Source organism: Sinohyriopsis cumingii, chromosome 3, assembly GCF_028554795.1.
Source record: "Sinohyriopsis cumingii isolate HCF-2022 chromosome 3, ASM2855479v2, whole genome shotgun sequence".
Taxonomy (NCBI): domain Eukaryota; kingdom Metazoa; phylum Mollusca; class Bivalvia; order Unionida; family Unionidae; genus Sinohyriopsis; species Sinohyriopsis cumingii.
Window position 1 is genome coordinate 57,374,076 of NC_142963.1, and position 15,156 is coordinate 57,389,231.

The 15,156-nt window shown below is 34.8% G+C and overlaps 1 protein-coding gene across 1 annotated transcript in view; it reads left to right on the forward strand.

Annotated features, from left to right (window-relative positions):
- Positions 1–15,156, forward strand: part of LOC149802905 (cadherin-related family member 1-like) — a 30,539-nt gene that overhangs the window by 8,661 nt on the left and 6,722 nt on the right. Inside the window, exons 2-6 of the mRNA XM_089953848.1 lie at positions 6,596–6,665; positions 7,737–7,826; positions 8,770–8,939; positions 9,920–9,973; positions 10,336–10,425. Coding sequence (XP_089809974.1) covers positions 6,605–6,665; positions 7,737–7,826; positions 8,770–8,939; positions 9,920–9,973; positions 10,336–10,425 — 465 coding nt within the window. The 5' untranslated portion in view covers positions 6,596–6,604. The remainder of the gene's footprint in view (positions 1–6,595; positions 6,666–7,736; positions 7,827–8,769; positions 8,940–9,919; positions 9,974–10,335; positions 10,426–15,156) is intronic.

Genomic DNA, 15,156 nt, shown 5'->3' on the forward strand with positions numbered 1-15,156 from the left:
TAATACTTCACCGTCTCCAGCATGTATTTGGCATTCATGATATAGCCATACTGTGGTTAAAGTCCTACTTGGTCAACAGGACACAAATTGTCTGCAAATGGAATACACTCCAGTCCAGTTGATCTACGTTGTGGTGTTCCACATGTGTCTGTTCTTTGACCTGTTCTCTTCACTCTGTACACTCAGCCGCTCTCAAGTGTCATATATTATCATCCAGCGTCTCACCAATTGTACGCTGATGACACCCAAATATACAAATCTAGCCACCCAACTGAATTTGATGCTACCATTTAAGGTGTAGAGAGGTGCATTTCTGATGTGAAATCATGGATGACATGTAACAAGTTGCAGATGAATGATGATGAAACTGAGGCTATTCTGATCCCAACACAAAGTTTTCTCATTCACATCCTTTACCTCAAACAATAAATATCTGCAACACCAACATTAAATTCACACAATCAGTACGAAACCTAGGTGTTACTCTGAACAGTTCTCTCACATTGCACCAATATGTCATGAACATATGCAAGGTTGTATATCTTTAGCTGACACGCATCAGCTCCATTCGCAAATATCTTTCAGTTGATGCCGCTAAAACACTTGTATGTTCATTACTACTTTCAAGACTGGACTATTGTAACTCAATTATGTCTGGTTCATCTAAATATCTACTCCAAAAACTTCAAAAATCTCAAAACACAGCTGCTCGGATCATACTTACAGTACCACGATCAGAGCACACCTCCCCGCTGGTCTGTAACCTACACTGGCTATTCATTCGATCCAGAATCAAACACAAAATTTGTTCTCTGTGATACGTTTCACTGACGGACTCTAGTTCAACATACCTATCCGACCTCACCCATGTGTACACACCAACAAGATACTTACGCTCCTCTTCTGACAATCGTATACTCATTATTCCCACTATGAAAACAAAGTCAGATGGACAGCGTTCTTTTGCATACCAGGGCGCAGCAACGTGGAATGAATTGCCCACTAAACTTAGACACAAAGACACAGTGATCCCATTCAAGAGTGCTCTTAAAACTCACTTATTTCGACTGCAAGACCAAACGTAAAGATCTAATAATGTTTCTTACCTTAAATATTCTCAGGATGTTTTTTATGTTTTCTAATTTCATGGTGTTTGTTTTCGTAATCATATCATTATATGCTTTTTTTATCTTACAGTTGTTGTCTAATGTAGTAAAGCGCTTAGAGCTTCTAAAGATTTGGCGTTATACAAAGTCCTCATTATTATTATTATTATCATTATTATTATTATTATTATTATTATTATTATTAAAAGAATTGATGGGTTTGTTTCTTTATGTTACATAGTTTGTGACCATAAAGTCGTAGCATTATTGATTCCAGTATTGTTTTGATTTGGTGTTCTTGAATATATCACGTAAGGAACCAATGCGACAGACTTGTTTGAACAATTTAGATATATACAGATGAAATCACAATGCTGAAAGTCTTCAAAATGTTTATCAATTGCTATCTGATATTGAACATTTTATTGTGTTATTCTGTTTTCAATGGTTGATTTTAATTTCGAATCGTATATAGTCAGTTTTCGCAATTTCAGCGTGAATTCCAAGACAATGTGTAATTAGCTGCTTAAATGTAATACGACCACGATGAAGGGCTTTCGTATATCAGCTAGATTAAGAACTGACTACTACATATCACGTACATTTATCAAAGAACGTTATTGTCTCGATCATATGAAAATCAAAACCTTCTCAAACATTAGTGAATATATAGAGTTTTGCAGTATCGATCTATCTAATCTATTCATATCTAGATCTTAAAGAAATGGTTTTATATTGAAATAAATTGCACATAATTTCCAGTTTCTGAGAACTTTTTTCTCATTAGCAATACGTAACGTTACTCCTCTGATATCACTGGACAACAAATTTTTACAAAAGTCATGTTACTGAAATAAAATTAGTCAATTCTTATCAATTTTTATGTGCTGAACACGAATATGACAGTCAAATTGCAAAATTGGCTCTAGTTTTTTTGTAATCTGCAAGAAATTAATGTTTACATAACGAAATGCATTCCAATAGTAAAAGGTCAACTGTAATAGCCTACCTATAAAAAATCAAGTCATTGACTACATCTTAGATTTCTTCGCCTGTCTCTTGTACAGCTGTTCGGGAGCATCTCTGAGGAGTGTCCAGCAGTAGTCAGCCAGCATTGTAGTGGACCATTTTCCCTGGTATCTTTGTTCCATTGTTGCGATATCTTGATGAAAACGTTCGCCGTGTTCATCACTAACAATACCACAGTTGCTAGGAAAGAAATCCAAATGGGAATGAAGGAAGTGAATCTTTAGAGACATATTGCAGACAAGTTTCTTATACTTCATCAACATGTCTTCTACTAGTTCCTTATAGTTTTCTGCCCTAACATTTCCGAGGAAGTTTGTAGAAACTAGGCGAAAAGCATTCCATGCTTGTTTCGCGTCACCTTCCAGCAAGTTGTTGAACCGGTCATCTTTGAAAAGCTCTCGAATCTGAGGACCCACAAAAACTCCCTCTTTAATCTTTGCTTCGCTGAGTCGAGGGAATTTTTCATGCAGGTATCGGAATGCTGGCAAAGTCCGGTCAATGGCTTTCACGAAGTTCTTCATCAAACCTAGTTTGATGTGAAGGGGTGGTAGCAAGATTTTCTGAGCCTCAACCAGAGCTGGGTGTTGGATATTCTTCTCTCCAATGGCTACATTCTGCCTGTGAGTCCATTCCTTCCTCATGTAGTGCATTTCCCTTGCTCGGCTATCCCACTCACATAAGAAACACATGTATTTTGTATATCCTTGCTGCAGTCCCATTAAAAGGGCAACTACCTTCAAATCACCACAGAGGTGCCAGCTGTACTTGTTATACTCAATGGAATTCAGTAGCTGCCTTAAGTTATCGTATGTCTCTTTCATGTGGACAGCATACGCTACTGGAATAGATGGAAGAATGTTTCCATTGTGCAAAAGCACAGCCTTGAGACTCAGTTTCGAAGAGTCCACAAATAGTCTCCATTCTTGTGGGTCATGAGTGATTTTTAAAGCATTCATGAGGCCCTCAATATCGGAACAGAATATCAGATTACTTTCCTTTCTGAAGAAAGGCTCCAATTGCTGGTGGCGCTTTCGATATGCAGTAATTGTGACATCTTCTTCTAGAAGATTCCATTGTTGGAGTCTTGATCCTAGCAATTCTGCCTTGTTCTTTGATAAGTCCAAATCACGAATCAGGTCATTTAGTTCTTCCTGTGTTATTCTGTGTGGGGTTGATGACGCACCACAGTGAAAATCTGGATCACTGCATGCTGATGGACCAGGAGAAGAACAGGTCGACTCACCTTTGTCTTCGTCAGATGAATCAAGAGAATATTCTGCTGGAGGTTCTGGAATAGGAAGTCCCTCACCATGTGGAACTGGTCTCAATGCAGACGGAATGTTTGGGTAGACTATTCTCGACTTCTTTCGCTTCGTTATTCCGCCGGAAAGAGGAGGAACCAAGCAGAAGTAACAGTCATTTAGGTGGTTGCTTGGCTCTCTCCACACCATTGGGACTGCAAACGGCATTGATGACCTTTTGCAATTCAACCACTGTGAAAGCTGTGTTGTACATGTAGCACAGCATATATGCGGAGCCCAAGGCTTGTCTTGGTCACCAACCTTACATCCGAAGTAAAGATGATATGCCTTCTTCACTTGAGAATTGATACTTTTCTTCTGGTTGGCAAATGTCACTTCCCCACAAATATAGCAAAAATTGTCCGCGGTATTAACACACTTTCGAGGCATTACTGTTCTTTATTGTACGTAAATGGATAAAATAATAAGTTTTATGTAACAGTAGCTTGAACTGTCTCGCACAACGTCTAAAATATTTTAAATGCTGAACCTATCTGATTGGGCTTTATATAGTACACTGCTTACGTCAGCTTCAGCAGCCGCCTGGCATTAGTATAATAGGCCTACACATGTATAGTACACTGCTGACGTCAACTTACTTCAGCAGCCGCATGGCATTAGTATTGCATTGCATCAGAAAATGATGCAATCAACTGTGGATGATGTGAGCATGATGGTATTATGCAATGTTACATCATTATTCCGGATGTTGCTGCAGTCCTACTGGAGAAATTTACACAGTGAAACATAGAAAATGAGGTATATGAATATCTTCAAAACGAGAGCCAATACAAATTTTTCACGGTTATATTCGTGTTCGGCACACCAAAATACTACAGATTAGGGCCTTTTCAAGTCAGTAATGATTTCACTGTTGACCAGTGTATTTTTAGATGTTGGGACTTTGTACAGTTTCAGGATTCACACACACACATACCGATATAATATTTACATCCTTCGGAATGACGTTTCTTTGATGTATTAGAAAGTCACTTCGATTATACTAAGGTTATACTTAGGTAAAGTTCTTAATGCCTTTCTTGTATGCATGGATATTATCCCTGAAACAAAGGTGGCCATCAATTTCAAAGTTGCCACTTGCAAGATTTCAATTAATTAATGGCCTCGATGAGAAATGATTTACAGCTTATTGTAACTATATAGATTTCTAAAAATATTTTGATGAAAGTTTCCTTAGATTCAGAATAATTGTCTAAGATCTGCAACTCTCTCTCTCTCTCTCTCTCTCTCTCTCTCTCTCTCGCCATTTCCTTTTGAAATAGCTGTCTTAATATGGTAACATAGCTGGACAATTATCGTCATTTCAGCCTAATGCTATGCAATATTTGAGTATCCTCTTGAATACACGGATATCTATTTGAAATTAACATAATGCTGAGATTTAGCTGTATAGACTCTTGTCTGAGGACGTTTATTGAAACATAATTAGTTGTCTAAAATAAATAAACAATTCAATTAAATCTAAATGTACTCTGAAATTAGAAACCCTCGGAAGCATATTCTGCACTATGTGGAGTGAAACTACTGCAATATAATTCCATCCATCCACCCATTCACCTCTCTGTCTATCTATTATTTTCCTGCTTGATTTATAAAAAAAAACAATTTTGTGTACAGGTTGCATTGACTTATTTCTCAGGTTTGTTTTGTGCACAATTACCAAACCGTTGATAATAAAATTTGTTCAGTATGTGTAGTGAGCATGCAATAATTATAATAAGAAAATGGTCAGTAGAATTTTGACAATTAAATCATAAATGATATTTTATCTCAAATATTCAAGTCTTGATATATATATATATATATATATATATATATATATATATATATATATATATATATATATATACTTTAATAAGAAAATGCCATAACGAATCTGATAAAATGATGTTATGCTGACGAATGCTAGTTGGTAGATCGTCTTTATTTTAAGAAGGAGCTTTGGATAGTATATTATCCACTTACATTAGATTCGCTGTGACCGCTAGAATTCTCTCTCTCTCTCTCTCTCTCTCTCTCTCTCTCTCTCTCAGATGATAAGTATCGAAGTCAAGTGAACCCTAAATCAAGGTATATATCTACAGATATAGTGTTTACATTTGTATTACAAAATCGTTTTCAAACATTAGTTGACGTCAATATTCAATTTAGTATTCAATAGATTTTATTTCAAGTGATTTCCATGACAAGTGTTTTGCATGTTACCATAAAATGTTACAAGTTAGCATGGAATATTCTCAAGCCAGTTGCGGGATTCCAATTTAGGCACTGTTATTGATGCCCTGAAGGGGCACTTAGTAGATGTACAATAAATACCCGTATCTTTCAAGTGGACTTTTAACGCCTAAAACTCACAGTGTAACGTATTCCTGAGTTTTATTATAAAACGTAATAACATTGCTAGAAAAAAAGACTATCGAGTGCAATGTTCTCTTTGAGTTCTGATTTTTATACAAACATGTTTGCAGCATTTAGATATCAGAATTCGATCGCTTAAAAAAAATAAAACTCGGATAATCAATATAACAGCCATGAACATGTTTGTTTAGATAGCTTAGACGTCTTACATATCATTGGTTAAAAACAGTTAACTGTTCATTTTCTCGTTCCCGTCAGTTGCTAACGTGTTATTATAGTATATCCTTCTTTACGTCTTCTTTTAAATGTAATATCTTATCCAAACTATTCTTAGCAATCTATTTAAGTTTACTTTCCTATCTTTGGTTTTCAAATATTTGTGAAGTCTGATTTGGTGTATAGGACTTACTGGCACTTTTTTACCAGTTATGTTGTTCCATTATATATCGTTGATTAAGGACATTTTTGAATTGAAAAGGAAAAAGGTTTCCTGTGTACCATTCGAAAGTTTATGTAAAATATGTTCCATGCAAACTGAATATTCTGATACTGTAGTTCATGAAGTGTTATTTTGGACTTCTAATTGTTTTCCTCTTTGATCTGAAAATGAATAGAATCCTGTATGGTAATGTTCTATATGAAGTTATCTATCTATGATTATATATATATATATATATATATATATATATATATATATATATATATATATATATATATATATATATATATATATATATATATATCTTAATTTATATTCTGAGTCATGATTCTTCGTTCCAGAGTGGAAAAATGGACACGGATGAACGGAGAAGTTTATTTTTGGTATACATGATTGCCATTGGACATACAGGTTAGTAGGAACCATTTTCTTCTTTTGTTCGGAATTATAAATATACAATAAGAAAACGTTGATTTTTTCGATATATCATTCTGAAAATACGTTATTGTCTTTACCTAATTGACAAAAAATGAAAATGCCATTGAAGAATAAGTTTAATGTATTGCCTTCAATGTCATCAATGTAGGTTTTTTAAGATAACATGCAAGAGAATCTTTTAATTTTAAATTATGTCGCTTCGTATTCCGTATAATATTTTAACTCCAGAACAATGCGTTACCTTACAATAAAAGTTACAAAAGTATGAGTGAATACACATAGCCTCGATAATTAGTCATCATTACCTACCACTTACCATTTTATAAAACAATGAACCAATAGATATATATAAAGAATGATTTATACCCAGGCTTCAGCCTCGACCATTCGTCATTATTGTTTCTCCGTTAAGAAATGATAACCTCTGGGTTTTAGAACATAATAGACTATACATGGCGACCAGTAAATCTGGTTTAGAAAGAACCATGGAAGACTCCGGGAATCCACCGACCCACCAGAAGCTACTGGCAGGGTTTCTCACATACCCGCATCTTCAGAGGCGAGACTCGCATTCACGAGGACTGAGGTGATATGTGTGATTTATGTATAAAAACGACCGCCTCAGACTACTCGTCCACCCCGGGCCCCTAGTAATGACAATCCAAAATTGCATATTTTCTAACCAGATAATTTTCGATCACGCCATGACATTGTAATAGCTGATAAAATATCAGTCTGTTAATTAGCGGGACTAATTTGACTATATTTTTTCTTAAATATTTGGAAACGGAGACAATCGATTCAAATTTAGATTTAGAAACATAGACATGTAGTTAATATTAGAGGCCATTCGGATGATAAAGGAAGCTTGGATAACCGACGACTGAAAAATGCTTTACGGTATTAAGACAGACTATCCTCCTCCTACTCCTATAACTGTCGATACTACTATTATTATAGATAGGCTAAGATAGGCCATTGTTTTAAATTATCTGTAGGATGATTTAGTAACATTTACGTTTTCTCACATTCAATGTTTTGCAGGTTTGCTCTTCACTAGTTGTGTGGCAAGTTTACAGTTTGAGAGTGAACCAAGATTTGTCCAGTTTCCTGAAAACGAAAGCACGCCAATAGGTAAAACCAACCAGTTGTCACATGAACGTTTCATACGTTAATACATAGTTTTCTTGAGTCTACCCTATTCGAATAGTTTTCTTTGGCAGGTTTAATTCATCATTTCTACTAAAATATGATCTTAATTTAGCATGCATGAGAAGGAAAGTAATCTAACCTACATCAGTGTCAAGTAGCAAAGTGCACAGTATAGGTTTTCTTACCAAGTTTGACATATTATGCCTTCTTAAAGTCATTTGTATCTGCATATATTTATTTTCGAAGCAATGGTAATGTCAGGAATGGTAGGATATGAACATGTACTATTTAGATGGTTTCTTTAGTGAAAATGATGGAATAATTTCGCTCTTTATATGTGCATTGCACGTATCAAATATATTTTTGTCTCAAACCTTTTTCGTGGAAGCAAAACACGTAGGTTGGTCTACGGGAATATCGATTACGAATCAAAATTAAAGAGTTCATAAAGTGATGTCGAATGTGTTAGTTACAAATGAGAATACGCATAATTATCGCATACATATATATATATGTGTGTGTGTGTGTGTGTGTGTGTGTGTGTGTGTGTGTCTGTGTTTGTGTGTGTGTGTTCATTGTACAGGAATCCCAGGATAACATGACTGATACATATTTATGTTTATTAGCTTAGAATATCATCACATAACTCTCACTTTCGATGCATAGGACTACAAAATTAAAATATTAGATTTTAATGTAGTTGGAATTAAATATCCTGAGGTCGGTCACATAAGTTAAGACCTAATGTATTTTGTTTGTTCCGAAGTGGCGAGGTACGAGTCAGGAACTGGGATTGTTGCTGCATTTGTATATAGATGTTTTAGGTTAAAGATGCTGCATCTTACGACCGTATTCATGAATAAATGTTTTGATATTTTCTAGCTTGAAATTAATAGATTAAAATGTTATTCTTACTTTTTACCAGGCACATATCTCTTTACATTGAAAGCAACCGACAGTGACAGTGATCAGACCAAAATGACTATTTTCACGACTGATCCAATTACAAAGATGTACTTCAATATTACACAGGATAGCGACACTAGCCCAATAATGGCAAACATAACTTTGAACAAAGAACTGGACAGAGAATCGGTAAGAGTTTGCAACTTATAAAGATTAGTTATCAATCAATTTATTTCCCGGCCACAAAACATTAGATTATGAATAATATGTGAAGTATATCATAATCACTAACACATTTAATTTCTTAATGTTAAGACTTACTTAAAAAACGTTTCTAAATTCAGTTATAATACATTAATTATTTGATTATGTTGTGATTTAATGGTTGCGTTTGGTTCTTGTGTTGTTTTAGCAAGCTATGTTTTCATGAATGTTAGCTGTAAATAGCAGATCTTATATGTCATTAATACGAACAGGTTTTGTTTAATGGATAATGAATTGCAGTAATGCAAATGCCGCCAAACACAAATGTGGCAAATTGATAAATGAATTTTTTTATATAAATATGGATAGATATCTCTTGGAAAACATTTGTGGGTAATTAGTAATTCGAAGGTTTTTTTTTTCTGTCGCGACCAGACACAGTCATAAAATAATAATGTTGAGGCAATTATTTTCTCCTAATTTGTATGATGTTCAGGTGATAAATATTTATGCTGATTCCAAACTTTCATCAGCTGGGCAATATTTCACAGAAACATTAAGTCAGACTTTACCATAGATCCTGAATAAAGCGTAGCTGCTGCAATTGTCCAGTGTTCATTCTGGTTTTTCTTTGGGGCCTAATATACGACTTATGTGATCATGTAGAGCTAATTACAAAGATACAATCCTGTTATAGTCTATGTGTTAGCCATTCAAAGTTTATAATGTATAGTTGACAGAGGTATTCGTGGCAAATACATTCAAAACCAAATCATGCACGGTCAGAAATAAAGTTGAAAGAGCAATATAACACAATATAATGATAGATGAATTGCATGTTTTATTCACTTTGGAAACGTATTGCAATGTAATTCTCATAACGCTGATGAAATATCTTTGAACATAACTGTTACATATTTTCTCCTAATTTACATTCAATGAGATGTTTAAATCTTTACTTACAGTATGTGGGTGGAATGGAGTTGATATTTTCTCTCAGCAACAGCAAAGGAGACACGGTATGTGTTTGAGCAATACCAATATCACTTTGTACTATTATCTGAATACCTTTCCCTCTCCCAACTTTTGTTTTTCGTGTTTGAGTTGTCTTTACAAGTATTCTAAGTCACGCTAATGAAAAGCTGAAATGTAGGTGGTTTACAATTTTGACACATTCATGTAAAGATACTGTGCAATTTCAATCGACAATTATTTATGTAACACACTTCATCCAAGGTAAGATGAATATGTCAAATGTCAAAATTTCCTCAAATCCAACAAACCTTATTCATGATAAAGCCTCACAACTACCAGTGAGAAGAAGAAGACGAAAAAGAAGATGATGATATTATTATTATTACTACTATTATTATTATTGCAGATCACTAAAACTGTTCGGCTTTACATTCTTGACACATGCGATGAACCACCGCAGTTTGGCAGACCGTCATACACTCTGGAAATAGACGAGGTAAAACATTTTTGTCTGCTCTCTAATTTTCAGTTCATGTAGTCGAAACAAGCAAACTAATGAAAACATGTTTCTTTCAGCACACGAGTGATGTGTTGTATTTTGTTGTAGAACTGATATAAAAACTGCTTGTATTTTGTTGCTAACGATTGCAGTTTCATTTATAAAAGCTGATCCATTGGGGTATTTAAATAACTCGTGTCACAAGAACGTACGTTAGGATAACTGTTGATGTTTATGGATGTTCCAAAACTCGATGTATTTGAGAAACCTTCCAAACAATAAATTATACCCAGCAAGGCCATATGCTGTAACCATTTAGATGTAATGTTCAAAATAATAATGATTTATTTAATGAATGAAAATTATTTTTATTATTATTATTATTATTATTATTATTCACCAAAATCATTAGGACAATGAGTCAACATCCTTAGTATATCTTAATGGATGTGTTTATAGTTACACAAATGTGTGCATACGTAAATTGTCCTTTCTATTAATCCAATGTTAACTTTTGTTTCGACGTGTGAAATAAATGTCACTCATATAAACCTGTTGACTTCAGTATAAATCAGATTAGTTGAAAAGCCTTTAGTTTTAATTCCACCCTTTCCCAGCCCATAAAATCAACAGTAAATATTTATCACATATCACATGAATCTTGACCTCTCAGCTCGGTTTTTTATTTTACTTTGTGAAATTATCACGATACGTGCCCTTTGTCTCCATGGATCCATGGTAACAAGGTTAATAGAGCGTCGAAATATAAGGATATCGCATTCGCTACACGCTAAGGTCAGTCTGAGTCTGCTATCACGGTATATCTTCCAGAAAAACACTTACCTCTCATTCATGCGGTATGATCACGTGTTTTCATTGCCGCTAAGGTCAGCAAAAACAAACACAAGCTATTTTATTTTCCATGATTTTGTCTATCATGCGTATATATATGGTGTTAGCATTAGATAATTAGACTAATCTGCATGAAAAGATTCCCATTGAAAGACTAAATTTATGTTTCAAATTTTTAAACGAAAAGCGACACCCCGATGACTTAAATATTTTGAGATTAAAGTTGTATTTAATGTACAAAACTATTATCAAATGCTCCATTAAGGGACACAATGGTTGACCGGAACGAAAGTCGACTACAGTATCCATTTAAATATATGATTTACTATTATCTTGCAAAGGAAGCAACAATACATAGACTCAAAATCCAAAGCAAATCTTGGGAATTGCATTCAAAGAATCCTAATAGATGACACAGTACAATAAATTATAAAAAAGCCAAAGGGATAGGTGAATTAAAAGAGCGTGGAGTTATGTTTTTTAATTACATGATCTATTTGTCTCCAGAGAATACCTGTGTAAGCTTCAGTTAAAAGATCGTACCCCAAAATCTTGATAACTAATTTATTCTTCGTCACAAGGTCAAGAGTCTAATTGTCAAAGTTTGAAGCTATTTTGAAAACTGACGGTCGTCATGTTGTAGTATTGTGCTTAAAATGGTTTACACTACTGAGATTAATTCAATTTGCTCAGTAGAAAAACACATCATATTTCATCCGCAAAGTGTATGCCAATATTGCAAAACACGCACACAATATACCAAGACAGAGTTATCCATTCTTCATCACCACAGTAGAACAAAGTCTTCGCTGTGGAGTTGAACAATGGTAACTTTGACTTGGTATATTGTGTGGGTGTCTCGACTAAACTGTGCGCTTTATCAGTACATCATTTGGTAGGAATTATTTCATAACAAGTCAGAAGGTATAGTACAATCATTTCCGTTCCAGAACGAGTAGATAGAATTATTTGTGCCAGATATTTGTCCCGTTCGCATCTCAACTGTTTCCCATTAAGTGAACATTCGCAACCTCTCGAATTTTCTGTTAACGGAAAACACATAAAGTAATACAGGTATCGCCATATTGAAACTATATGATCATATGACTTACACGTGGCTCACAATAGAAACGTCATCTTGTTCATGTTGATGGGGATTAGATGTTACAGTTGTGTGCATGTTTGTGAATATCTGGACTTAAGGTAAATGTACAAATGTTGTATATGTTAATCTATTCGAGTATATTCTAGCCTGTTCTCAAGCATGGTGAAAGGCCAGATCAATTTTGGTGTGCGAAGCTAATTCTGATTTTATTCTGAGCAACGATATGTGTAATCAAACTGAAATATCAAACAGATGGACAGGCATTATATCTTTCTTTTGAAATAATCTTTAGAAAAATTAGCAATCATAGTCGATAAATGACAATATTGGCTTTATTACCAAGTAGACTTCAATACTTTCTATCAGTTGTAGTGTGAACATATAGTTCAGGTGATGGCAAATGCTCTGAAAAATATTTCAAATTGCTCACGACTTCATATCGAACGATTCAACTGACATTTCAAAATGCAATACTTAATCAAGTTCACAATAGAAAAACAAGATATATATTTGTTCATATTAATTTCAAATATTTGAATAAGTGGCATAGACCCTGTATTTCCTAAGCCACACCAAGACACTAACAAACAGCTTTTGCAAAATCAATAGCTATTCTACCTCTCCTGAAGCAAAAAAGTGTAAATAACAGCCATACACCTATGTTTACAGCCAATTTATTTTTTAAACACCAACACCATATCACAGTTTTCTGAGCTACAATCGCACACCCTAATGCATCCTTGCTTGTTTTATCGAAAATCAACACCCCACTCGACAGGACAGATCTTATGAAGTCAAAACAATAAATGTTTAAAACCTCCAGTTATAATGTATCTTTCCTACTGCGTGTTTATTCAATCTTTCCTACCGAATTCGTATTCAATCTTCCCTACCGCATGTATATTCAATAATAAAATACCATCAATTAATCATGGTTATCCAAGTGAAACTAACAAATATTGGGATCAGACACTAAACACTCAACTAATGTCAGACGAGGCAGCATCGCTCCCAGATTCCAATAAGTAGGATATATCTGGTAACAAAAGACAGATAGTAATTTTGCCAGTTTTTGTGCTTCTTCGTATATCTATGCCTGCAACAGATGCCTTTTGATTTAGCCTTGGACATTAACAGCAGACCTAGCCAAACCCACACTCATTTTTAATTTTGAAATAAGAACACAAACGCAGGTGCATTATTTTGGTCACCGCTGGAATAAATGCAAAAGTTCAATACGGTAGATCCCAATAGACGAAGTGACACACATACACTAAAATAACCAGGCATGACGTTGTCCCTTTGGTGACAAAGGTGACCCTTCCGCCTAGGTCCCAAAGGTAGGACAGGACCTTGTATGATGTACACTGGGCTACCTTCCGTATAATAATAACTAATGTTCTCCTTTTAATTCAACATATGCTCCCCAAAACATACAATACTATGTTTTCTACGCAGCCTTAAACAAAGTTTTAATTAATCTGATAACTGTTGTCATTAATTTTATAAATGTTATTAGAAAATGGACTGAGTTATGTTCACTTGCATGCATGTTGACGTGCAGAGATTTTGAAGTAAGTACACGTTACTAAATGGAGCCTTCGGTGGTATAACATTTAAGATCAGTATTGGGTTAGATCATTGATTCTAAAGGTTAATCAGAGTAATACATGACACTATAAAGAGATGATCCCATTGATAAACGACGAACTAATCTAACAGTTCACTAACTGTAAACATTGTATAATTAGATAATCAAGAGAATAATAAAGACAAGACATGACTGTTGTTTTTCTATTAAACCTTTAAAACTAGACTGTAAGACTTAGGAAAAAGATATTTAATCAATGTACATACACGTACAAATAAATTAACAGGATATTCACACCATGCGATTTAGATCGCATGATAAGGATATCAATCGCTAACTTATCAGAGTAGTTTGTCCGGTTCTGTTCTAAGAGACGATGATGTGGATACACGTAATTTTGGGTTTTCTATATTAGTAAGAGGATGCCTAACACACCCGTATCTGAACAAATCCGTACAGATGGATCTTTCCCTATTATAGATGATAATACTTCAATAGTCATCTATACAATCACTGACAAACGAGTGGCAGTTCGACAAGTCCGAAACATTTTCATGAAATTATTTTTATCTCTGGCAGAGACAGAACTTTGGCAATTCATATAATATTAGATTTCGTAGTTAATTACGTTCAGATAGTTAGTAAGGCTTGATCTCGCACTGCTTTAGTATTGTCACCTAAAATATCATTAGCTACAAAATGGGCTGTTCTTAAAAATCACAAACGCTTTTGTTATAATCTGTCATTTTGCTATTCCTCTTGAATCATCCGTTTCTGGTAACTGCGAAAACGTATTTGTGCAAATGCCCACTTTATCTTCTGTTGTTCTTGTTGCTGCTGTGGGGTTTATCGCCATTTGTCAGCACAAGATAGGCTATACGTGGCGGCCAGTATTAACGGTGGAGGAAGAACCCGGGAAAACCCCGGAAAGAACCACCGAAACACGAGAAGCTACTGGCAAGCTTTATTACATACCCACAAAGGCCGAAAGACTAGAACCCACGCAGACAGAGGTGAGATAGTAGTGATCCTTAACAGGGAGCGCTTTAGACCACTCGGCCACTTTATCTTCTGACTTTATCACACCAGCTAATGAATGATGAACAAACAATGTAATCTCTGTATCATTCTGTCTTGTTTTCACGCCGTTAATTTTCTTCCTTAATCGTTCATATTGTGT